General features: G+C 43.1%; 1 protein-coding gene across 3 annotated transcripts; it reads left to right on the forward strand.

Moving 5' to 3' along the window:
• Positions 1-1,972: 1,972 nt before the first annotated feature.
• si:ch211-243j20.2 (uridine-cytidine kinase-like 1) lies at positions 1,973-25,756 on the forward strand. 3 transcript variants are annotated; one of them, XM_055884996.1, is made up of 16 exons: positions 1,973-2,151; positions 2,634-2,660; positions 3,199-3,404; positions 5,837-5,943; positions 6,786-6,956; positions 9,415-9,486; positions 12,747-12,936; positions 13,094-13,155; positions 17,858-17,877; positions 18,640-18,738; positions 18,892-18,985; positions 19,105-19,167; positions 19,836-19,958; positions 20,379-20,486; positions 21,764-21,920; positions 23,525-25,756. In XM_055884996.1, exons 1-16 carry the CDS (start codon positions 2,060-2,062, stop codon positions 23,584-23,586), a joined length of 1,653 nt encoding a protein of 550 aa, XP_055740971.1. In that variant the 5' UTR covers positions 1,973-2,059; the 3' UTR covers positions 23,587-25,756. The 3 variants fall into 3 exon arrangements, with proteins under 3 accessions (XP_055740971.1, XP_055740973.1, XP_055740972.1); XM_055884997.1 differs by lacking the exon at positions 17,858-17,877 and adding an exon at positions 17,045-17,061 and having other exon boundaries at positions 1,974-2,151; XM_055884998.1 differs by lacking the exon at positions 9,415-9,486.
• Positions 25,757-25,858: the final 102 nt, after the last annotated feature.

The raw sequence follows: 25,858 nt of genomic DNA on the forward strand, positions 1-25,858 counted from the left end.
CTGACTTGGTTACACCAGCTCTGTCAGGAATAATGGGCCAAAATTCACCCAATTTATTGTGGGAAGCTTGTGGAAGGCTACCCAAAACGTTTGACCCAAGTTAAACAATTTAAAGGTAATGCTACCAAATACTAATTGAGTGTATGTAAACTTCTGACGAAATAAATAAAAGCTGAAATAAATCACTATTATTCTGACATTTCACATTTTTAAAATAAAGTGGTGATCCTAACTGACCTAAAACAGGGAATTTGTTACTAGGATTAAATGTCAGGAATTGTGTAAACTGAGTTTAATTGTATTTGGCTAAGGTGTATGTAAACTTCTGACTTCAACTGTATTTTTGTTGTTTGTCACTAATTAAGCTTCCTAAGTATTTCATTTTTTTTTGTGGTCCACTTAAATAATTGCTGTAGATCATGAGTTATTCTTTTTCCTATTGCCATTATTTCATGTTTTTCCTCGTTAATTTTAGCTGATCTGCTTTTTAGTGGTAAAATAAGGTTGTAACCAAGCTGAATCAGTGAAAAATTTTGAGAAACGATCAACTCATGCTGCAACTCAAATAGTGATCATATATGGTTATAAACTGTAGATTAAGCATTTGCTCGTTTGTGCTAGGCTAACTTTACCTTGATAGTAATCCAGTTTTCGTTCAATTTCGGAACTCCTCCGTAAAATCTGAGTTTGGGCATCGACGTCACCAATGCAGTTTAGACAGGCTTTTCCTATCCTGTTGTAGTGGATGTTGAGTACTGTGGGCACGTGAAAGGTGATTTTGGCGTGTGTATTCCAGGATGATTGAAAAGTATTTCTGCACTGTATAGACGCAATTTGAGCGACAGGTTCGCAACAACCAACAGGAATATTAAGCCAGCCAAAACCAACGACACAAACAAACAGACTATAGAGCCCCGCAGTGGAGGTGTCATAATACCCATAAAACCTAGCGGATAAACAGGGAAACGGTCCCAATTGTTTTTCCACCATACATTTTTTCCAAAAGGTATTTTTAGAAAAATTTCAAATAAAAGCTGTTTCGTGTAGGCTTACCCTGATGTGACGTTTTGATAACCATGTAAATCTCTCTCGGACAAGGTGTCTTGGCTCTATTTACTCTCATATTCGAAAATGCTATTTAGCATCAAAGTAGACATCATGCAAAAGTACAAATCCCTGCAAGCTCCTGCACGTCATCTCTCGCTGACACCTTTGCTAAAAGTTATTGTTTCGATTTAAAACTTGCACAAGACCGTTCACTGAATTGTCCATTTAAAGAAATGTAGCCAATTTATTCATTACTACATTTAGCTAACATTATATAGTTAATCCAGAGATGCCTACATTTGCCTTGATTCTTCAGTCTCGTTCAGATCATCATGGCAATTGTAGTTCTTTATGATACCCACATTAGCAGCTAATTATCATTTCATTTTTGGCCTACAGCCCTAATTTGAAGTGTTTCTAAAATCCCCTATAGCTGACCAAGGAGCTAATGAAATGTAACATTCTGAAAAATTCATGTAAAAACGTGTGAGATGAAAATGGACAAAACAATGGGTGTGTAATGTGTAGGCCCACTGAGTGGACATTCTGAACCCTGTTTGAGGTCAGTAGGTCACATGACCAAGGAGGTATTGAAATTCTAAAGTCAAGTAGGTCACATGACCAATGAGCTATTGACGTTGGAATGTAAAAAAGTTTGTACTTTGTTTATGCTCCCTAACTAATTCAAATAGGAATGCAAAATGCTGTTCACATTTCCAGGTGTTTATTACCTTTGGAAAGCGAATTAATGTCCAAATCGTGAAAAAAAATACCTGTGCAATGCTGTGCGCAATTTTTCCAACATCATGACACGTATTTAGAGTTTGTGGCTCAAGTGGTTTGAAAGCTATTGAGGTTTGAATGCGCGAATATCCAATTTGAAGCTGGTTTTACCTCGGTAAAGTGAGGCTGGAGCGCACTCCACGCACGCACATGTACACAAAAGGTGACGTCAGGACGCTTCATCCGGTGTTTGTTTACGCGCGGTCTCCGGTGTGTACGAGATGGAAACATGGCAATGAAAATGAACCAAAACGATGTCCAGATGCCACAAAAGGAAGAGGGGGAGAAAGAAGAAGACCGGTCGATGTCTAGATCTGACAGGTATGTATAAATAATTGATATGTTTCAGGCTAACAAAGATAGCAATACAGAGACAGGCCGACAGAGTGTGTCGTGTGGGTTGGCATGCTAACCAGTCAGCTATCATTAGCCAGGCAAAGCTAATATTTATTTGAAATAAAATATTTCTGGTAACTTATACTCAATATCTCAGCTACAACGATGGAAGCAAGCTAAGTATGTTGCTTAGTTATGGTGTATGTACTCAATGAATTAGCTAGCCAGCCGGCTAGAATAATGCTTCATTAATGCTACATTAGCAAACGTTAGCTAATGCACAATCACATAGACGTGGCAGTGAATGTGGGTGCAATGATTCAGATCTCAGATGCCAAGTTGGCATTATAACAAAGCAACAACAGTGAAAATGAACATCCAGGTGTTCATTTCAATAGTCTAAAGTGTATTTCTCTCCTTCGCCTATTTGAATTACCAAATTTTTTTCACTTGTCCTGTGTTTTCAGATCAGTGCAGGTGAAGAGGAAAAGTAGGTAAGGAAATCAGTTTTAGACATACAGTCCAGCTGTTGTCACACATTTCGATTTTCTCTTTGACCAAATGATGACAGCCTTACTCATGCGATTGCCTGCCCCATGCCACCCAGCAACTGTGTGATTTCCTGGAGAGGGTGGTCAAGTTTTCCCCCATTCTCCCTCACTTACACAGACAGTACAGAACTGCGGAGCGCTACTGATGAGGGTTCCTCGAGTGTATGGACCCCCTCTCTTTTCTCTCCACAGGACAGACACATTGTAATCAAATTGCCCAGATCATTGTCCTGATCATCATCATGGGGCAGGTATGAGCTTAAACGGCATCTCTGATGGCATAAATGGATATGATGGCTTTTGTGAGTGGATGTTTGAAGTGATTCATGTCACAGATTAATCATAGTTAATAGCTATAATACAATCCTCTTCAATGGAAAATCTGGGTTGTGGGTTATCCAGTGAAGCGCGCTAAATAATGACTAGGCAGAATTTGAGCGGAACTAACCTTTTTGTCCCTTGTATTATTGTTGTTCACCAGTGGCAGTGGAGATGATTCTCTGGGCAGTCTTCCGAAACACCCCCGCTGCCCTCTGACCCCCTCACTGTCTCCACGGAAACGGACCACCAGCCAGAGCAAGACTGAGCCACCTCTCTTGAGGACCAACAAGAGGACAATCTACACTGCAGGAAGGCCCCCCTGGTACAATGTCACTGGGACCACCTTCAAAGAGGCTTTCGTTATTGGTAAGAGAGCTGTCATTTGACATTGTTATTAGTGCTCGGTTACCCGAGCCCAAAAAGCCCCAACATTATACTTTAAATTATAATGTTCCTTGAGTTTTGTCGGAGTTTAGAGTGACCAAAAGAAGCTAACAGCTAAATGCTCTCATGTCTCTTTGATTGTTGAGCAGATACTTTAAAATATATATATGTTCTTTATTTTTTACCCAATTTCGTGGTATCCAATTGGTAGTTTGTCTTGTCTCATCGCTGCAACTCCCGTACGGGCTCGGGAGAGGCGAATGTCGAGAGCCGCGCGTCCTCCAAAACACAACCCAACCACGCCGCACTGCTTCTTGACACAATGCCCACTTAACCCGGAAGCCAGCCACACCAATATGTCAGAGGAAACATTGTACACCTGGCGACCGTGTCAGCGTGCATTGCGCCCGGCCCACCACAGAAGTCGCTAGTGCGCGATGGGGCAAGGACATTCCTGCCGGCCAAGCCCTCCCATAACCCGGACGACGCTGGGCCAATTGTGCGGCCGGCTGCGGCAGAGCCTGGACTCGAACCAGGATCTCTAGTCGCTCAGATAGCAATGCCTTAGACTACTGCGCCATGAGCCAGATATACTTTTGAGGAGATGGGAAACTCCATTGAAATCGTATCAACGCCCATTGTGTACGATGCCCATGGTACGACAATGGGCTGCACGGTGCATTCTAGGCGACTCTGGGACAAGGAGAGCTCTCCTTCAAGGAGTGAATGGGAGTCAATTGGGCGCTAGCTCAAAAACCCAACATTAGCATGAATTTCGTCAACAGTAAGTACAACATTACAAACCTTTTCCGAAGTGTGAGAAGTAACTTATCTGTGAGCTTTCGAATCGTGACATTACGTACTTTCGAGGAAAGTAGGCAGGTTTCTCGACTCATACCCTAACGTTGAGAAGGGATTGCGTGACAATTAGCTTAGTAACCACATGGCGCAGCATGACAATGTGAACGCGATTGGTCGACAGTCTGCTGGGTGGGGTGTTATACGTTTCTCCATACATTGCCCAATGGGATTCATATCTCCTTTCTCTAATATCTCTGGCAGAGCAGTCCAAGCGAGCCATTGCTATGGTTACTCAGACTCAGTGCCTCCATTAGCAGTGTGCATGAAGAGCGAGCTGCCTGCACATGGAGCAAGTAACAGACAGAGAGGAGCAGTTAATGGTTTTTCTAATGGAGAAAGTTGTTTCGGGTAGGGCCTTAAATTTAACAGAAGAAATCAGGCTTGGGTAGGGTAGGGCCTGAAAGTGGTAGGCATGGGTAGTACTATAGTTGCTGAAAATTCATGCCTGTGCAGGGCTCTAATTGTCATGACTCATTACCTGCAAACTCAAACCTCAAACTCAACTTAATGAACAGAAATGACATGCACGGCAATGGTCAGTCACCAGACATTGTCCTGGAGAGTTGATAGGCAGTGTGGAAATTGAAGAGACATTTTGAAAAAGGTTTTCAGAAATCCTAAAATAATAGGATCTCATCATCAGTGCTCAGGGCATCCTCCATGCTAGCTTAGGTTGTAGCTTATATTCTACATTTGGCCGGGGTCCTTCTGATCATCCCAGTAAGGCACCCCTGTAAGCTTTACACACCATAATGAAATGAACCATGTGTATGAATTACCCAGCCGGACCATACTTTGTTTAAACACATCTGATTGGCTTGAGTGCTGCTGACTGAGACAAAGGCTATCTTTAATACGCAATCTGTTACTTTCAATGAGCCAGACTTGACTGGTTACGTTTCACACTTGGATGTGCTTTGGTTGATGATTCCCGTAAAAAGGCCATCCTGCTGTTCTGCTCTGGCCAGCACTCTGCTTCTGTTGATGAAAGGTTAGAAAGTCTGCTCATGTACAATAACCAACCTGCCTCAGAGGTCCGAGGGAGAGGAGAGATGGTAAGCACATAAAAGGAGCCCTGAATCATCAGAGCCAGAGATGTTTGTTATTGTCTCTAGGCAACAATTCCAGACGGATTTCATTTCATTTGCTGGATGGGTTGCTTCATGTTCTGTGTCAGTTAGTCTGATGGCTGAGTTTCATTTGTTGTGGCAACATAGCTCAATTCGAAGTAAAATATTTTGAAAAAGAGCTTATCTAGACAGTTTTCAGTTCCATTTTGTTATCTTGAATATTTTGTCTGTGCACGTTTAAAGCCTAACTCAGCAGTTTTGAACTGCACCCTGTGTTATGTGCACCTCTCTGGTTTATGTATTCAGTACATTATATTAGGGGTTCCCCACTGCCTGTGCAGAAGCAGACACTACAAGCACTGCATCCAGGTTTTCACAACCACAGCATGTATTGTTGGATTTCCTCCCAGGTTTGTTGTTTTGGATTCCTAGTGTACGTTTGTCAGGAGCCCTGTCTTACCCCCCTCATGTTTCTTCCTGCAGGCCTCTGTGGAGGAAGTGCTTCTGGGAAAACCACGGTGGCCAATAAGATCATCGAGGCTCTAGATGTTCCCTGGGTGGTCCTCCTCTCCATGGACTCTTTCTATAAGGTAAACTATAGGACTCATTCTATAAGGTAAACTTGCATAATAAGCTATGTTTATAAGTATGGCCTGGAGTTTATCATTGGTGAGGTCACAGGTTCAGGAATAACTCCTGGGTATACTTATAAGACATTCTGTTGAAGGTAAACCAGCCAATGAATGTAATTTCATGACCCGCTTCATGCTGAATGCTTTATTGGCTCCCCCTCAGATTTAGTTTAGAGGCAGCAACACCTAGGGAGCACAGAACTGTCAGTACCCTCGGGAGATATCCTCAGTCTACCCAGACAGAACCACTCAACTCAATAGCATTCTGAGACCACTGCAGCTGCTCCAATTGATTGAATTGGTTCCCTGTTGTTAAAGAAAGTTGCCTCTGCTTAACTTGATCAGTGAAGCAGTGTGTACCCTGCTCTGTCCTCAACCCTCCAAAAGGTCAGTAATTAACCCCGATTTTAGCTTTTATTTAGCTTTAAACTCCTAACCAATGAGGGAACTAATGCAATCATTCATGTCAATTATGTCCCTAGCTGTGTTGGAAACAAAAGTCGATGGCTTTTAAGTATGTTTTACTGTAGCAGCCATGTTGTTTTTTTAGGTGACAAGGGAATGGCTCTAACAACTCATGCTTTGTTGGCCAAATAGGCCCCCACACCTAGGTACCTGTGCACATCGCAAAGGCACGAACAGCAGGGCTATTAAAATAGCTCCATCTTGCCCTTTGATAGGCTAGGTGGAAGGTTTGCCATATTGCTTCAACCAATCCAATCCTCTCAGATCTACACAAGTGCAGGTCAGGCAAGAGTGTACTTGAATTCCTGAATCGTGACCTTGTTTCTCCCCCCCAGGTTTTGACCAAAGATGAGCAGGAGCTGGCAGCTAAGAATGAGTATAACTTTGATCACCCAGAGGCCTTTGACTTTGAGTTGCTGGTGACTGTTCTGAGGAAGCTGAAGAAGGGCAAGAGCATCAAAGTACCCGTCTACGACTTCACTTCTCACTGCCGCCGCAAGGAGTGGGTAAGGCAGACTCAGTAAATTATCTTAAAGCAATAAATGTTATTTTTCACATGCACCGAATACAACAGGTGTAGACCTTGCAGTGAAATGCTTACTTACAAGCCCTTAACCAACAATGCAGTTTTAAGAGAGAAAATAAATAAAATGACAAATAATTAAGGAGCAACAAAGAAATAACAGTAGTGAGGCAATATACAGGGGGTACTGGTACAGAGTCAATGTGTGGGGGCACCGGTTAGTCGAGGTAATATGTAGGTAGAGGTAAAGTCACTATGCATGGCTAATAAACAGAGAGTAGCAGCAGTATAAAAATGGGGTTGGGTTGGGGGGACAATGCAAATAGTCTGGGTAGCCATTTGGTTAGCTTTTCACGTGTCTAATGGCTTGGGGGGGTAGAAGCTGTGAAGAAGCCTTTTGGACCTAGACTTGGCACTCCGGTAACACTTGCCGTGCTATAGCAGAGAGAACGGTCTATGACTTATGATTCTTATGATTTACAGTGTTAAATAACTGTAATATGTGAGAACAATAATTTTTTGTAACAAATATTTCATTTGGTTATAGCAACGTGAAAAACGATGTGGAAATCTACATTGGTGGAAAAAGTAGTCAATTGTCATACTTGAGTAAAAGTAAAGCTACCTTAATAGAAAATAACTCAAGTGAAAGTCACCCAATAATATACTACTTGAGTAAAAGTCAAAGTGTTTGGTTTTAAATATACTTAAGTATCAAAAGTAAATGGAATTGATAAAATGTACGCAGTCTCTGAACAGTTGATGTGTCTGTTACTTGAACTCTGAAGCATTTATTTGGGCTGCAATTTCTGAGGCTGGTAACTCCAATGAACTTATCCTCTGCAGCAGAGGTAACTCTGGGTCATCCTTTCCTGTGGCGGTCCTCATGAGAGCCAGTTTCATCATAGCGCTTGATGGTTTTTGCGACTGCACTTGAAGAAACTTTCAAAGTTCTTGAAATGTTCCGCATTGACTGACCTTAATGTCTTAAAGTAATGATGGATTGTCATTTCTCTTTGCTCATTTGAGCTGTTCTTGCCGTAATATGCACTTGGTATTTTACCAAATAGGGCTATCTTCTGTATACCACCCCTACCTTGTTACAACTGATTGGCTCAAACACATTAAGGAAAGAAATTCCACAAATTAACTTTTAAGAAGGTACACCTGTTAATTAAAATGCATTCCAGGTGACTACCTCATGAAGCTGGTTGTGAGAATGCCAAGAGTGCAAAGCTATCATCAAGGCAAAGGGTGGCTACTTTGAAGAATCTCCAATATAAAATATATTTAGATTTGTTTAACACTTTTTTTTTCTTTTTTTTTTTGGTTATTACATGATTCCATATGTGTTATTTCATAGTTTTGATGGCTTCACTATTCATCTATAATGTAGAAAATAGTAAAAATAAAGAGAAACCCTGGAATGAGTAGGTGTCAAGACACTTTCAATGATTGTCTTTGGTGTCTCAGCAGTAATCACAAAGAAAATGCTTGTATGAATTTTAAACCACTGCATGTATTGACTATCAACAAGGAGTATGTTATGAGAATTGCATTTTGCGTTTTTAATGTTTACTTTCAAATCCTCAAGACTCAATGCAATTTCATGGCTGAAAGAAGTACAGCTATCCAGGAAAACAATAACATTACTTGTAACAAAAAACAGTTTGCTATCACCAGGGGGTAATAATGTGATAAATGAATGAAACATGACCACTATCCCTCTCTCTCTCTGTATGAGATGCTCTTTCTCTGATCAATACAGAGGTAGCCTGGTCATTCACTGCAGCTCTGAGCTCGTCAGACTCCTGGAATGGGATCGTGACAGTCTGTAGCTCCCTGACTAGGCAGTACTACCTGAGTGATACATGTCTATGCTCTGCGTCTGACACACACACACGGTTAAATCTGGGCCTTTTGAGTCACTGACAGTCCATCTCTTGTTTTGGACAGCTTGATTTTTAATTATGATAACATCAGATCTTAACGTGTCAGTTGGGCCTGCTCTGCTCAGCCACCTCAGGGATTACTTTCTGTGGTACAAAAAAAAAATCACATCAGATAGCTGCAGTGGTAATTACAGCAAACAAAGGGCTGTTAATCAGAGGGGGATAGGCTGGAAGAATGAGGGGGAGATTTGGAGCGGCGCACAATTTTTTTTAGTTTAGCTGTGAACGTGGTGCTGACAGAACAGCAGAGGGGTGCTGACAAGGCGCTGTGCCCCTTACACCTCGTCAACCCACCGGTCTCCCTCTGCCAGCCATTTGCCCACGCACTTACCTGGCACACCTGGTGGGCACATCTTTCATAAGTCCTGGGAAGCCTGGCCCAGTCCCTGTTCTGCCATATGCTGTCTGTCTAATTATGTACACTGTACATAATAATCTGCTTTGTGTGGTGAGAAACTCTTTAATGGTGTGTGGGGTTTTTTTCTTCAGAAAACTGTCTACGGTGCCAATGTTGTCATATTTGAGGGGATTCTGGCGTTTGCCAACAAGGAGCTTTTGAAGGTGAGGCTGTGTTATTTTAACCTGCTTTAAGGTGAGTGTAAGAAGATGAAATGCTCACTTTTCCTTTCTACAGTACTTTTTCTTCTCTCTGGTCTCCAGTCATTCCTCTCTCCCTGCTCTCTTTTTCCTGCTCCTCTCTTCTCCCTCCCTCTTACCCCACCAGCCTAGCAGACCTGATTAATTACTCTGCCATGCTGCAGAGATGCCAGCCAGGCTGATTAATGGAGTGCCGCTGCCATCCTGAAGCAGATTCAGGGAAATTAGATGGATTCTCTCTGCTGGATGGCTCTGTATTCACTGTTCTACTTTCCCCTGCTCACAGCTATCTGCTATGATTAGGTTTCATGCAGGGGCAGGCTATGGGTGACTGGGCTGGGGAATGACTGATAGAAATGGAGGGGCTGGGGGGTGGGGTGTTGTTGGACCCAGTGCTGCAGCAGTCTTGGCTAGAGTAAAACATAACTAACCTGAAGCCCAGCTCTCTTCAGAGAAGAATGCACAAATCATTTCCCTTTAGAACAAAGCAAAAATACTACTAGTACTGTTGTAGTAGAATTTATGGCAGTTTTTCAGCTTGTCAGCTTTGATTATCTTGGTCCTCTTTATTACAACGTAGGTAAGCAACTTTTCACAGAGACCATGTTGATCCATGTAGTATCTAGGCAAGTATGATCCATGAGGTGACCAGATAGACCTAATCACATTTGTCCTGGACTTGTAGCCTGCCTTGGACTCTCCTTCCCTCTTCATTATAACTAGAGCAGGGGTTTCCAACCTTCTCTAGCATGGAAGGGACTTTGCTTTTTTTTTTTTTTTAAGTAGCTAAGTACAATTATATATATTTTTTCTTCTAGCTTTCAAATAGGCACATTCTTCTCTTCCTTGTAACTCTTCTCCATGTCCTTAGTGCACTACTTTATCTTGTATACTATGTTTTGTGTCAATATACCTGGTAAAATAATGGTTAACAAAGAGGGGGGTATATAAAATATTGGTATATTTTCTCATTTTTATTTTTCATTATTTAATTTAGTTTTAGTTTTTCACTATCAAAATTACAATTGTTCATAAAGAAACCACTAAATTAGATGTTTTGGGTCCATGTCCATGGTTAAATCCCATCAGAAGACAATTTGGAAAATGGAAAACAAATTGATTTGAGTGTAATTCCCATTTTTAATTGCACATCTAGCGCATGAGGAATGTGTCTAATATCTCGGTCTAGCAATGGTTCGGTACTGCTGCTGCTCATTTCATGGACAAGTTAGCAAATAATAGATGCAAATGAGATGGTATACTTACTCATTATAGACTTCTGCCAGGTAAGCCTACTTTGCAGTTAACATTTAATTGAAGGTTTTGGGGAAAGCATTTCTGTCAACCCAGAAGACGGTTATCACATCAACTGTCTACACTGCGCATATAGACAAACGTGTGCACCACACAAACATGACAGGCAATATTGCTGGAAATGAATTGGCAGATAGGTTGGGCATTTTAAGCCAATAGTGGCTAACCAGGGGTGGTATAATGTCTATGTTGTGTTGATTACATAGTACCTGGGAGCTTGCGGTGTCTGATACTTGTGAGATTTGTTTATGACAGTTTGCAATAGAACACATGCGATGGGAAAATGGCATATACTTTCTGAATTGTTTGGCGGGCTACTCATAGGTGGGCCTGTTGGAGACCCCTGAACTAGAGGGTGTGTGTCTGGTAGTGATGGGGTAAAAAAAAATTGATAGTTACACATCAGGATATTATTTTTGCCGATGTATCTCTTTGTCAATATCTCAATATTATTTTTGCGCTAGTTGGCTGTACCTGAACCAAAACGACAATATTTTTCTTTCATAGCTTGGTCTCCATCTTCTCTTTAAATAGGGAGGCCATTTGTTTTTAGCACTCATTTTCTCATGGCTCTGTTTCTCTGCAGCAGACATATGGTGAGCAATATGTTTGGAACATCGAATCGCAATGCATATCGTATCAGCAACTAAGGATGGTGATGATATCGTGAGGTCCCTGGCAATTCCCAGCCCTAGTGTCTGGTCCATGTGCCAGTGAATGAACAAGACTGTTTTATTAATGGTTCTGTTGATTTGGTCCCTTTTTTTCCCTTCGATCCACCAGTGCTGTGTGTGTGTGTGTGTGTGTACAGAAATCCATACAAATTAAAATCTGAGTGATTGTGTTTGCATTGGCAAAGGACTTCTGTTCCGGGTGATTTATCAATTCGGCTATTGTACAGAGAGGCTGGCCTAAGCTGGGCTAGGATGATAAGCCAAACAAACAATGCAGGTAACTGGATGTACTTTCAATTTTATTCTTTCAATAGAAGTGTTGTATTATTTTTGTTGTAATTGTGGCTCACTTAGTACTAAACGTTCTTATCAACCGGTTTATTTACTTTCCTATAAATTGGCTCCCTCTCAACCCTTTGCCATGACTCCAACAAACATTACCGTGCTGGCTACACCAAGCGTCAGGTCCACTCTGGCCCGGCAATGACCTGCCATCTTTAAGCTGCAGTGATAAACTGCCCTGCTCTAGTTTTTCCCCCAATGACAGAGGTTCCAGTAAGAGAGAGAGCGATAGAGGGGAAGGCTGAGTCTGAACCCTGCTGTCTGTCTTAGCATGGTCTGTCATGTTGAGCGGCTGGAGCCCCACTCCTCATCCCCTCCTCCTATAGGGTGACAGCTGTGCTGGCCCGGTTGGTCAGGAAGCAGATTTACTTTCCCAATGACTGACAGTCTCATTGGTTCTCTGAGTTTACACTCCCAACACTCAATGGCCAGATAGTCATCAATAGCTCTTGTTTTTGAGTGGTTGCCTATTCTTGTGTCTCCGTCACATACAGTGGTGCTGCTGGACCATTAATTCTCCTCACTTTAGTTTTGCTGAGGTTAGAGCTTTGAGTTCTGGCTTTAGTTTCCCCTGACTGGCTGGCTAGCTGTATTTCTATTTCTGTTGATGTGTCTTTAGGTAAAGAGCTTCAAAGACCCAATAGGCCGTCAGATTCCCATTTCACTTATTTTGACCCTAGGACATTGATTCCACCAACCATCATGTAGGTGGGTTACCCTGAATGTTGCTGTGGGGGCATTTACCCAACACCCCGTACTTGAAATGATCATCTCTGGCAAACACTGCCCTATTAAAAGTCAGATCTGTCATGTTGAGAACTTCTGCCATTGGTTATGTACATGACCTCTCTTAACCCTTTTGTCTCTTTCTCTCTGTCCATCTTCCTCCCCCAGCTGCTGGACATGAAGGTGTTTGTGGACACCGACTCAGACATCCGTCTGGTCAGGCGTCTGAAGAGGGACATATCGGACCGCGGCCGGGACATCAACGGGGTCATCAAGCAGTACAACAAGTTCGTCAAGCCGTCCTTTGAGCAGTACATCGAACCCACTGTGCAGGTGGCGGATATTGTGGTCCCCAGGGGTGAGTGGCTTGTAGGTAGATGCATACTACCAGTGTGTTAGAAACACTGCTTCTATGTATAGAGTCTTTAGATTAAATTCAGAACAATAAAACCTTTTACAAATGGTATCTGTAGTGATTCTGCTATAAAAGATATGTGTGTGTTTGATTATTTTAGGGGGCGAGAACTTTGTTGCCTTGGATCTGATTGTGCAGCATGTTCACAGTCAGCTTGAAAAGGTATGTGTGAATAATAGGCTTTTATCTCCTATACCTCTGCCCATAGACCCTAACCTAAAAGCATGTACCTATCTCTGTCCACGGTGTCGTCTCTTCGGCTCACACCATGCTCAGTTTTTGCATGACCCCTATCCCATGGTTCATGATTTGGGCCAGGAGTTTTTCCTGACCACCTTCCCTACCAGGAAAAACTCCTGCCCTAACCCATGACCTCTGAACCCTGTCCTATCCCTCAACATGGGTGGGTCAGTACTGGATTAATGATCAATGACGAGTCTCATTCTCATAGGATCTCTCAAGACTACATGTATTATTAAGATCCGCAGACTCCTATAGCTGTCCTGTCTGCACTGTTTTAATCTGGTAGTTCCAAGGTAATCCTGAATTCCCAGAGGCTGGTCTCCAAGTAGAAGTTGATCCAACCAGTTGCCCACCTCACTTCTCCCATCTAGTGGCTGGGATTCAGCACCACAGGTTATGAATTTGTCATGTACATTGCCTGTCTCTGGTATCAGGCTGAACCCAACCCTCTGTACACCAAGGGAACGTAACAAGAGAGGATTTATAACTGAAAGGCACACCTGTGTGTGGACATGCATGCGTCAAGGACACCAAACTTACCTGTCAGTGCCATGACCCATAAATCCTAACTGGCATCTTTAACACTGTGCTCTCTGTTGTCAGACAGCCCCTTTAAGTCCCTACAAATCATGATATACACTGAGTACACCAAACATTAGGTACACCTTCCTAATATTGAGTTGCACCCCACCTCCTTTTTCCCCTCAGAACAGTCTCAATTTGTCAGGGCATAGACTACAAGGTGTCCAATGCGTTCCACAGGGATGCTGGCTCATGTTGATTCCAATGCTTCCTACAGTTGTATCAAGTTGGCTGGACGTCCTTTGGGTGGTGGACCACTCTTGATACATACGGGACACTGTTGAACTTGGAAAAACCCAGCAGGGTTGCAGTTCTTGACAGAAACCGGTGCGCCTGGCACCTACTACCATACCCCGTTCAATGGCACTTAAATATTTTGTCTTGTCCGTTCACCCTCTGAATGGCACACATACACAATCCATGTCTCAATTGTCTCAAGGCTTAAAAATCATTCTTTAACATGTCTCCTCCCCTTCATCTACACTGATTTTGAAGTGGATTTAACAAGTGACATTAATAAGGGATCATAGCTTTCAGCTGGATTCACCTGGTCGGTCTGTCATGGAAAGAGCAGGCGTTCTTAATGTTTTGTACACTCAGTGTATGTGGCCCTGTGGTGTCCTGATCCATCATCACTGTAATATGACAAAACCATCTGTCACAGAGAGAGATAAGATGGAAGGTTTCAAAGACAAGCTCAAAGGTGCTCGGTTACATTATATTTAACAGACTCACTGTACTTTATTTCTTTTGGAGAGGGTTGTGTGGGGAGTGACGCGTGATCACGTGACTTCTGTCTAAAGTGTACGCCATTCACGTTCAGAGTCTCACCCGCGTGTGCAAAAGCGTGTGCAAAAGCAGATAGTGTGTGTGAGGATTTGTGGATTAAGGGATCTCTAATAAAAGGCCATTGTGTGGATCAAGTAATGAATGGTGTCGAGTGGGAGGAGACGGCGGCAGCTCGTCCTCCATAGAGTGAGTGACTGATGAGGACAGGGCCTGTTGTAGCCTAATGAACCATAGCACCCTCCATATAGCAAGACTACTACCACTGGGCCCACTATAGTACTTCTGGTTAGGAAACCCCCTGGTTTGGTTAGGATGCCACACTTTGCCATTAGCTTTGGGGCATTTTGTTTGATATGGACTAGATACTATGTAGGAACGATTTTGTTTATCAGACTAATGGATAAAACGAGTAAATCAAATATGATGCACCTCCATGGGGTTTCCATGTGGAAAAGGAGCAGAACACTTGACTTTTTTAAATATACACTGCTCAAAAAAATAAAGGGAACACTTAAACAACACAATGTAACTCCAAGTCAATCACACTTCTGTGAAATCAAACTGTCCACTTAGGAAGCAACACTGATTGACAATAAATTTCACATGCTGTTGTGCAAATGGAATAGACAAAAGGTGGAAATTATAGGCAATTAGCAAGACACCCCCAAAAAAGGAGTGATTCTGCAGGTGGTGATCACAGACCACTTCTCAGTTCCTATGCTTCCTGGCTGATGTTTTGGTCACTTTTGAATGCTGGCGGTGCTCTCACTCTAGTGGTAGCATGAGACGGAGTCTACAACCCACACAAGTGGCTCAGGTAGTGCAGCTCATCCAGGATGGCACATCAATGCGAGCTGTGGCAAAAAGGTTTGCTGTGTCTGTCAGCGTAGTGTCCAGAGCATGGAGGCACTACCAGGAGACAGGCCAGTACATCAGGAGACGTGGAGGAGGCCATAGGAGGGCAACAACCCAGCAGCAGGACCGCTACCTCCGCCTTTGTACAAGGAGGAGCACTACCAGTGCCCTGCAAAATGACCTCCAGCAGGCCACAAATGTGCATGTGTCTGCTCAAACGGTGAGAAACAGACTCCATGAAGGTGGTATGAGGGCCCGACGTCCACAGGTGGGGGTTGTGCTTACAGCCCAACACCGTGCAGGACGTTTGGCATTTGCCAGAGAACACCAAGACTGGCAGATTCGCCACTGGCGCCCTGTGCTCTTCACAGATGAAAGCAGGTTCACACTGAGCACATGTGACAGACATGACAGAGTATGGAGACGCCGTGGAGAACGTTCTGCTGCCTGCAACATCCTCCAGCATGACCGGTTTGGTGGTGGGTCAGTCATGGTGTGGGGTGGCATTTCTTTGGGGGGCCGCCTCCATGTGCTCGCCAGAGGTAGCCTGACTGCCAATAGGTACCGAGATGAGATCCTCAGACCCCTTGTGAGACCATATGCTGACACATGCACATTTGTGGCCTGCTGGAGGTCATTTTGCAGGGCTCTGGCAGTGCACCTCCTTGCACAAAGGCGGAGGTAGCGGTCCTGCTGCTGGGTTGTTGCCCTCCTACGGCCTCCTCCACGTCTCCTGATGTACTGGCCTGTCTCCTGGTAGCGCCTCCATGCTCTGGACACTACGCTGACAGACACAGCAAACCTTTTTGCCACAGCTCGCATTGATGTGCCATCCTGGATGAACTGCACTACCTGAGCCACTTGTGTGGGTTGTAGACTCCGTCTCATGCTACCACTAGAGTGAGAGCACCGCCAACATTCAAAAGTGACCAAAACATCAGCCAGGAAGCATAGGAACTGAGAAGTGGTCTGTGATCACCACCTACAGAATCACTCCTTTTTTGGAGGTGTCTTGCTAATTGCCTATAATTTCTACCTTTTGTCTATTCCATTTGCACAACAGCATGTGAAATTTATTGTCAATCAGTGTTGCTTCCTAAGTGGACAGTTTGATTTCACAGAAGTGTGATTGACTTGGAGTTACATTGTGTTGTTTAAGTGTTCCCTTTATTTTTTTGAGCAGTGTATTTGTTTTATTGCCCAAAAAATTCACATTTCAAATTAATTTCCCATGCTGTGCACTGGGCCTTGTTGTGAGATCAGAGCATCAGAATTTAGCCTGATCTAATTCAGGAGTAGAACCTGTACAGAGAAAGAGGTACCGGTTCAGGCACTGAGCTTATCTGATGGAACACTGTCTGTCTGATTCATGGCAAAATGGAGGGGAATGTAATATCATTGCCTGGTGTTTGTGTTTATTTAAAAGGGCGGTGGGGACTGGGGACATTTGGCTTTGTTTGGAGGGTTGGAATGGCTTGTCTCATTTCATGAGTTTTGTTTTTATTTCTCTCCTCCCTGTGTGTGTGTTTGTAATCAAATACTTGCTAAACCCTGACCGAATAATGCACTCTAACCGTCTCAGCGTGAAATCACAGTGAGGTATGACTGCCACACCCCTCATATCTCTACCAGTCTCTGTCTCATGCTGCCTCTGTCTTTTCATTCTGTTTCCTCTCAGCAGAAGCTCAGAGAGCACAGAAAGGACAAAAGGAGATGTGCCCAGTCTGACAGAATACTCATGTTACTATTTATTTGACCATTTTGGCATTTTTTTCCCAACTGATGTTGACACGATCAACTAATCAAGGTGCCCAGGAAAATGTTTGTAAAGCTAAATGAGAGTCTGTGCAGCTCCTCTTCTCCTCTTCCACACCGTCAGTCATGAAAGCTATCGCTAACACCAGAAGGATGACATCGCTATGGTTCCACTGAGCTCTGGTTAAGACCTAAAAAAAAGCTGCTGGGAGTCACTGATGTAATGAATCCCTTTTTACCGAACGATCAAAAGGCTAACGTCACATTAACCAAGGACCGAGTATAACCTTGAGTTTAGTCCTACATGTTTATCATATGACCTCTCACTAAGGCCGTTGCAAAGATGATTATTTTTTAACTACTCCCAGTCAGAGCTCATAACCATGGTGATGTCGTCTGGTCCTGAGGCCGTCCCCTTGCTGAGCTGAACAGGGGCCCTGACCCCCCCCCCCAGGAGCCCCTCTCAGCCTGGCCCCCGGCCGTCACACCTCTCAGCTTCTCCTCCACAGATATCATAGGGCCCCTACTCTGTCCTGTTGCTGTCTAATTGGGATGTATTTTCTTTCTTTTCCTCTTTCTTTCCTCTCCTCTTTGTCATCACTCTTGTTCTCGCAAAATGAATATTTGTCACCTTCTCCAGAGGAAGCTCCGCTGGGATATGTGAGGATAAACTCCTGCATCTTCCTCCTTCTCTTAAGTTTTATCTCCCCTCTCATCTGCTCCTCTTTTATGATTTAGTAACATAGCCCCCTGACAAAAAGCTAACAATCTTTGTTTGCTGTCATTGCTATTTTTCCAAGATATTGTTTTTCATTTACCTCTTAACCAATTTGCTTGATTCTTTCAGTTTTCGCTATGATTTCTACAGTCTTAACTGTCCTGTATTTTGGTACCAGATATATACATTCAAAAGGCTAATTTCAGTGCAGTACTACAGTATTTAGAGAGTGAGTTGTCTTGGCTTCTTGTATTGGCAACAACAATGCAGGACACATAGCAATGTGCTCAATTGCTTTATGGCATTTCTATTTATCAACAGAACCACTGTTTAGACCTGTACAACGTAATAGTTATTTTCTAGATTTGAATGGTCCTAGTGATGTCACGTTGAATTGTCTGCCGGTAAAGTACCATATGCTCCAGACAGCGCGAGAGTAGTCTGTTAACGCATTGCTGTTGCCAGTACCTGTACACTATTCCCCCACCCCACTTTGCCTGGCTGTGCATCTGTGACCACCATACTGCAATACATGTTTACGAGGAGGAACGTAAAATATCCCAGTGGTATCTTACCTTTGTCCCCCTGATTTGATGTGATATCTGTGTTGTTGTACTGTGGTCCCTCCAGCAGGGGGCAGTGTTGTCTGTTGTACTGTTCACTCCAGCAGGAGACAGTGGTCTGACTTTCTCTCTCTTGTGTAGGTCTGCTCTGGCCTCGGCCCACCAGGGACAGCCCCTACCCAAGACCCTCAGCGTCTTGGAGAGCACCCCACAGGTCCGCGGCATGCACACCATCATCAGGTAAGGCCGTAGAGCTCTGGGTGACCACCGTTTTCTCACCCTCTCAACATCGACTCTGCACTGCCACAAGTTTATAATGAATATGCACCCCCCCCCCCCCCCTCACGCTCAGTCCCTGTCCCCTAACCTTGGTGAGTGTGTGCCTGCCTGCAGGAATAAGGACACTAATCGTGATGAGTTCATCTTCTACTCTAAGAGGTTAATGAGGCTCCTGATAGAACATGCCCTCTCCTTCCTGCCCCTCAAGGTGAGTGGCCCTGCATGCCTGCAGATGCATGGCCAATATTATATTGCCTTCTACACCCTGTGCACAACCAGACACTAACACTAGTCTCTACTCTCTTCCTTTCCTCTCATCCTCTCTAGCCTGTGCAAGTGGAGACTCCCCAAGGTTCCATCTATGAAGGGAAGAGACTCAGTGGTAAAAGGGTAAGGTTCTATGCAGATACCTCCCCACTTTCACAGAGGGTTTTGGGCTCTAAAATGCAATAAAGTATCAATGTCATCCCTGATACTACATTGCAGCTACATTGTCACAATCACTCTGTTTGCTACTTGTAATTATTGGAAGATTGTACAGTGATTAGACTAGTTTATCTCTCCAGTAATTTTATTCATCACCATACATAAAGCACTATAGGCATTGTTAACATTCGTTTAACTAGACGCCTGCAGTGAAAACCCTCGAGTCATAAAGTGTGTGGATGGGCCTGAGAGGATCGTTCATTCCATTCTTTTTATGGTGATGTGTTTGAGTGGCTCTCAGTGGGAGCAGCTCTGTTAGGCAACAGGGTTGTTATGACTGTATTACTCTACTGCAGATGTCTATCTCCTACCATCAGGCTGGGTAACACGGAGTGCTCACTATGCTAGTCCTTCAGGTTGCTCAATGGAGGTTTACTTATAAACTAAACTGTGAAGAAGTATAAAGCCTGGAATGCAATTGTGTGTGTGTGTGTGTGTGTGTGTGTGTGTGTGTGTGTGTGTGTGTGTGTGTGTGTGTGTGTGTGTGTGTGTGTGTGTGTGTGTGTGTGTGTGTGTGTGTGTGTGTGTGTGTGTGTGTGTGTGTGTGTGTGTGTGTGTGTGTGTGTGTGTAGATCACAGGCGTGTCCATACTGAGAGCAGGGGAGACCATGGAGCAGGCGCTGATGCATGTGTGTAAAGACATTCGGCTGGGGAAGATCCTCATCCAGACCAACCATGACACTGGAGAGCCTGAGGTAACACACAGAAATCAGTCATGTTGTTCCAAAAGCTTTCTGTGTGTGTTTGGCCCTCTTATCTGTAAGGCTGCATACACAGCCAGACATGAACTCTTCAACACGAAGATCATATACCAGGAGTGACTTCATTCAAGGCTAGGTGTCAGTCTCTGGGCTAACTGATACACACTAGCCTCATTGACCTCAGGTTCACTGCCTCATCAGAATAGCAGACCAGCCATAATTTGGAGATATACTGTGTGTGTGATGTCTATGTCAGCTATAGCCTTCAAGCTTTGGACCTTCTTTCTTCAGATTTACTGGTTTCATTCACCACAGATGCTCAAAATGTGAAATTTTAAGTTCATAAAATGCCCAAATGAAAACCATTGTATAAAACGTCCCATTGTATTAACATTTCCTATCGCCCCTGTCCAGCTCCACTACCTGCGTCTGCCTAAGGACATCAGTGAGGACTATGTTATCCTGATGGACAGCACTGTGTCCACTGGGGCTGCTGCTCTCATGGCCGTCCGAGTGCTGCTGGTCAGTTCTACTTTATTCTACCTTATTCTACTCCTCTGGTCTAGTCTATTCAGCATTAGTCGGGTATTATAGTTCAAATTAAATGTAATAGTAGTTTCTAGTAGAAGTCTTATATTCTCATGTTTGTCTTCACCACCACGCACCTATGTTGAGGAGACGTTAGGGCTTGGGGGTTTACCTATGGTTCTGCATCCAGATAATGTTAGTTACCCCTGAGACATGGCTGAACATGACAGATGGCAGACTAGGCCTTGTCCTTGTTGGTTGTTGAGATAGCAGAGTTGTCCTTGTTGGTTGTTGAGATGGCAGGGCAGCAGCTTTGCTAGTGGAGACTGGACGGCAAAAGCAGCAGGAGATTAAGGAGAGATCGGGATGCTTGTTTACCGTCATAAAACACAGTTTGAGTCCAGCGAGTTTGAGGTCCTGTTTCCTCATTGTGATAAGACTAAAGCTCTAAATGTACAGGTCCTGTGCTTTTAGCCTTCGCCCCTTGTGAAATGTAAACATCTGGGGAGAATTATCGCCATCCACTATGGCAACCAAAGTCTGTGGTTTTTGTTTGTTCTCCGAAAGAAAACTTTACTGCCTCCATGACTACCTCTTTTTAAAGCTAGAATCTTTAGTTGCTGCATACATTTTTGGACTTATAAAGTAATTATACATACCCATTGATTCTTGAAGAATTTAACTTTTATAAATGCCTCATGAGTTTAGTTCAACTGTCGTACCCCATCATAACCCAAAATAAATATATATATATATATATATATATATATATATATAAGCCTCTTTTACACCAATGTTTGTAAACATTGTAAATGTAAACATTCACTGTATAGCCTCATAACATGGTTAAAACTATAATTTAAATCATGGATGGTCAGTCTTTTTATCCGTAGCTCAGTCTCTGGATTTGAATGGTTACATTTCTCCAGGTCCGTCCCTCAGCTTCTTACCAAAACAGAGGCGGGGTGACCGCTTTGTTAATGTTTCGAATAAAGATTCTAGCTTTAAAAGATAGTCATGGAGGTGTGTGTTTTTACTGGAAGCATTGGTTGAAGTATGTGATGAGTGCAGAAGACCTATCAGACTAAGGAGTCCCTTTTGACCGGTAGCAGTGGGAATGGGAAGAGCTTGAGATCCCAACAGGTCTGGAAGTGGCTGCCTCGCTCCCCTTACATATTGTGCTACTGTCACAGAAACTTCCCACTAACCACCACGCTTTCTTCAATCGTGATTAAAGGTCACAATTACCATATGTCTGTCACCTTGTGTAGGACCATGATGTCCAGGAGGATAAAATCTTCCTGTTGTCTCTACTGATGGCTGAGATGGGCGTCCACTCTGTGGCCTACGCCTTCCCTAAGGTCCGCATTATCACCACGGCCGTCGATAAGAAGGTCAACAACGAGTTCCACATCATCCCTGGCATTGGTGGGTGCTTCTGCTATCTATCGGTCTGTCTCGCTCTCTCACACACGTTCTCAGTCACTCTCACTTAATGCGTTTTTTCCTTCAAAGCAGTGTCCTAATGCAGATCTAGTGAGTCTGCTGTTTGTGGTGTGACTGATCATTAGTGGTATGACCAAATCACAAGTTAAAAACTTCCAGATTGTCAGATTGTGCCTTCGGAAAGTATTCAGACCCCTTGAATTATTTTGTTAGGTTACAGCCTAATTAAAAAAGGCATTAACGTTTTTTTCCACATCAATATACACACAATACCCTATAATGACAAAACAAAAACTGGTTTTTAGAAATGTTTGATAATTTATTTATTTTTAAATTAAAAAGCTTGCATTTACATAAGTATTCAGACCCTTTACTCAGTACTTTGTTGAAGCACCTTTGGCAGTGATTGCAGCCTTGAGTCTTCTTGGGTATGACGCTATAATCTTGGCACACCTGCATTTGGGGAGTTTCTCACATTCTTCTCTGCAGATCCTCTCTGTCAAGTTGGATGGGGAGCGTCGCTGCACAGCTATTTTCAGGTCTCTCCAGAGATGTTTGATCGGGTTCAAGTCCGGGCTCTGGCTGGGCCACTCAAAGACATTCAGAGACTTTTCCCGAAGCCACTCTTGCGTTGTCTTGGCTTTGTGCTTAGGGTCGTTGTCCTGTTGGAAGGTGAACCTTCGCCCCAGTCTGAGGTCTTAAGCGCTCTGGAGCAGGCTTTCATCAAGGATCTCTCTGTACTTTGCTCTGTTCATCTTTCCCTCAATCCTGACCAGTCTCCCAGTCCCTGCCACTGAAAAACATACCCACAGCATGATACTGCCACCACGCTTCACTGTAGGGATGGTGCCAGGTTTCCTCCGGTCGTGATGCTTGGCATTCAGGCCAAAGAGTTCAATATTGGTTTCATCAGACCAGAGAATCTTTGTGTGCCTTTTGGAAAACTCCAAGCGGGCTGTCATGTGCCTTTTACTGAGGAGTGTCTTTTGTCTGGCCACTCTACCATAAAGGCCTGATTGGTGGAGTGCTGCAGAGATGGTTGTCCTAATTTACCACAGGTGGACTCCAAGTTGTAGAAACATCTCAAAGATGATCAATGGAAATAGGATGCACCTGAGCTCAATTTCGAGTCTCATATCAAAGGGTCTGAATACTTATGTAAATAAGGTATTTCTGTTATTTGTAATAAATATGTACACATTTCTAAAAAGCTGTTTTCCCTTTGTCATTATGGGGTATTATGTGTAGATTGCTGAGGATTTTTATTTATTAAATCCATTTTTAGAATAAGGCCATTCAGGCCCAAGTAGATGGGCTTTGTTATGAATCACCCCAGACTGATGTTTTACATTTTTTATTTAACCCTTATTTTATCATAAGTTGACAGCGAACACATTCTCATTTACAGCAACGACCTGGGGAATAGTTACAGGGGAGAGGGGGGGGATGAATGAGCCAGCTGATAGCTGGGGTAACCCATATGTTCCATCAGCACTGCCACTGATCACACAATTCTCACTGACGCTAGTCCAACTCATGTATTCACAATGACAATATGACTGACTGCTCTCTCTTCTCTCCCCCAGGTAATTTCGGGGACCGTTACTTTGGGACGGACACTCCCTCGGACTGGACCGAGAGTGATTAACGGATGGACTACTGAGCTGAAGTTTTGCTGAGGAGGGGGGTGGGGGTGGGGGGGTGGCATCACACAAGCACTTAGCCATGCCAGCCAACCACTGACCAGCTCCTAAGAGCTAATGATTCCCCCTCAGTCAGCGCCCCTCTGCTGCTTATCATTACATGATGTCCTGGGTACTGCCCCTGTGCCAACTCTACCCTCTCTGATCAGGGTGAAAGGTCATTAGGTCATACTCTCCTGAGGAGGAAATGTGATATTAGCCTAGCTTTGCTAGCGATGCCCATTAGCCCATACATATCTATCTATCCACTGATAAAAATACTTGATTTGAGATTTTGCTTTGTTTGATTTTTGTTGACGCAGCAGGTTGGAGAAAGAATCAAGAGAAATAAAAAGCCTCTGTTGGGTTGAAGGATGACCATTTTCTAGACCTTTTGATGTTTTCCTATTGAGTGGACCCATAGAAATAGTTAAGATGACAAATCACACCACAGTATGAAATCAGGGAAGATGAGAGTAGGACAGTCTGTGGCTGTTAGTGCCATGTCTCAGATGTGCTTGAATAACATGTGTGAATATAATGGCGATGACCATTGTTATGCACAGGGAGACTTTGTATTATAACTGAGAGGAGCAAGTTAGACTGAGGGTACAATGGACCAGGTAGGTAGTGAAAATATAAGGTAGTATAGCTCATGGGTAGCTTTAAGCTCACCATTGCCTGATTTGTATTAGTTAAAATACATCTATGGACATTATGGACTGTCCTCTCTGGAGATTGTGTGCTGTTGCCTTAGCTGTGACAAAAGTCTCAGGCAAAAAAAGTACCTTTTTTATGGTTTAAGATGATCGACTTGAATTGGGAGCATTATTTAGTACTTGAGGCTGTTTTTATTATAAAGATTTTATTAGGTTTCCCCTCATTTATATATTATAGGTTGGTTGATGCAGATTTTTAAAAAACTTTGCAGCCATTTCTCTGGGTAATAAATAAAATGTTATCACATGCTTCATAAACAACAGGTGTAGACTAACAGCGTACTTACGGGCCCTTCCCAACAATGAAGAGGAAAATATCATAGAAAAGTAATAATAAATACACAATGAGTAACGATGTGGCTATGTACACAGGGTACCAGTACCGAGTCGAAGTGCAGGGGTACGAGGCAATTGAGGTAGATATGTACATATAACTAGGAATAAAGTAACTAGACAACAGGATAGATAATAAATGTGATTAATCAAAGTTGGTGCAAAAAGGGTCAATGCAGATAGTCAGTCAGTTTAATTATTTTGTTACCGATTTTAACTATTTAGCACTATTTATACTTGAATATTTTTCCTGTGTAAATTATTTCCTTGTGTATTTAATGTTTTCTCATTTAAATTGATACCCCTGGTTAGTTCACAAAGGCCGTACAATGTATGTTGTAGTATAATTAAGAAATTACAGCAGGAGAGGTTGTCTCTGACTGTACTCAAATGAAACCATCATGGATCATCTGTATCATGTTTGAATAGGCTGACCAGCTTGACCATGTACATATTTTGTTTTCTGGCCTTCATAGTTACAGGATTGCAAGACAGAACCTTGAGGATTCAGTGGCTTTGAGTGTTTAAATATAGTGTCTTAAAAAAAGAGGATACCCAAGATATCCTCAGGCATTTTTTTGCCAAAACTATGCATATGCATATTGTTAGCTTAGAGACATTTGGACGGTAAACATAGTGTTACATATTTGTCCAGTTGTTTGTATATAATAAAAACATCTATGTATTTCCCTTAGGGAGAGTGGTTGTCTTTGCTGGGTCTCCATGTGTCAAACAAGGCTTCTCTATAGGGAATCAGCTTTAGCTATGTTCGTTACCTCACCTGCATTTCTGTTTTGTATAGCTTGAACTGTCCATGGGTGTCTGCTTACTACTGTATATCTGCTTGTGTGGTTCACACAGCTTGGTTACATTTATATGCTCAACAATGTTCCATGAATCTAGATTTCTTTTGTGTGCCTTTTGTTGATTAGACATTTTTAAAAAGCATGATGTAAGGACAAGGCTTGATTGGGCTTTTTTGTTGTGTGTTCCCTTAGCAAAAAGGAATCTTCGCACACAAATCACTGCAATATTTCATGCTATCATTTCATCTCCAAGAAACAATAAAATAATACGAACTGGATGTTTTAGTTTTGTGTTACCCTGTTCATGTTCAACTGTCAGAGAGAGAACTGAGTACTTGAAAATAGAAATCAAGGACAAAGCTCATCGTCACTATGTTGGT

The sequence above is a fragment of the Salvelinus fontinalis genome, chromosome 27, assembly GCF_029448725.1.
Source record: "Salvelinus fontinalis isolate EN_2023a chromosome 27, ASM2944872v1, whole genome shotgun sequence".
Lineage (NCBI taxonomy): Eukaryota > Metazoa > Chordata > Actinopteri > Salmoniformes > Salmonidae > Salvelinus > Salvelinus fontinalis.

Bases quoted from the DNA above. Each gene is read 5' to 3' on its own strand.
- si:ch211-243j20.2 (XM_055884996.1), top strand. From the start codon at position 2,060: ATGGCAATGAAAATGAACCAAAACGATGTCCAGATGCCACAAAAGGAA. The intron at 9,487-12,746 runs GTGAGGCTGTGT...TTCCTCCCCCAG, and splicing joins CCAACAAGGAGCTTTTGAAG to CTGCTGGACATGAAGGTGTT. The intron at 12,937-13,093 runs GTGAGTGGCTTG...TGATTATTTTAG, and splicing joins GGATATTGTGGTCCCCAGGG to GGGGCGAGAACTTTGTTGCC.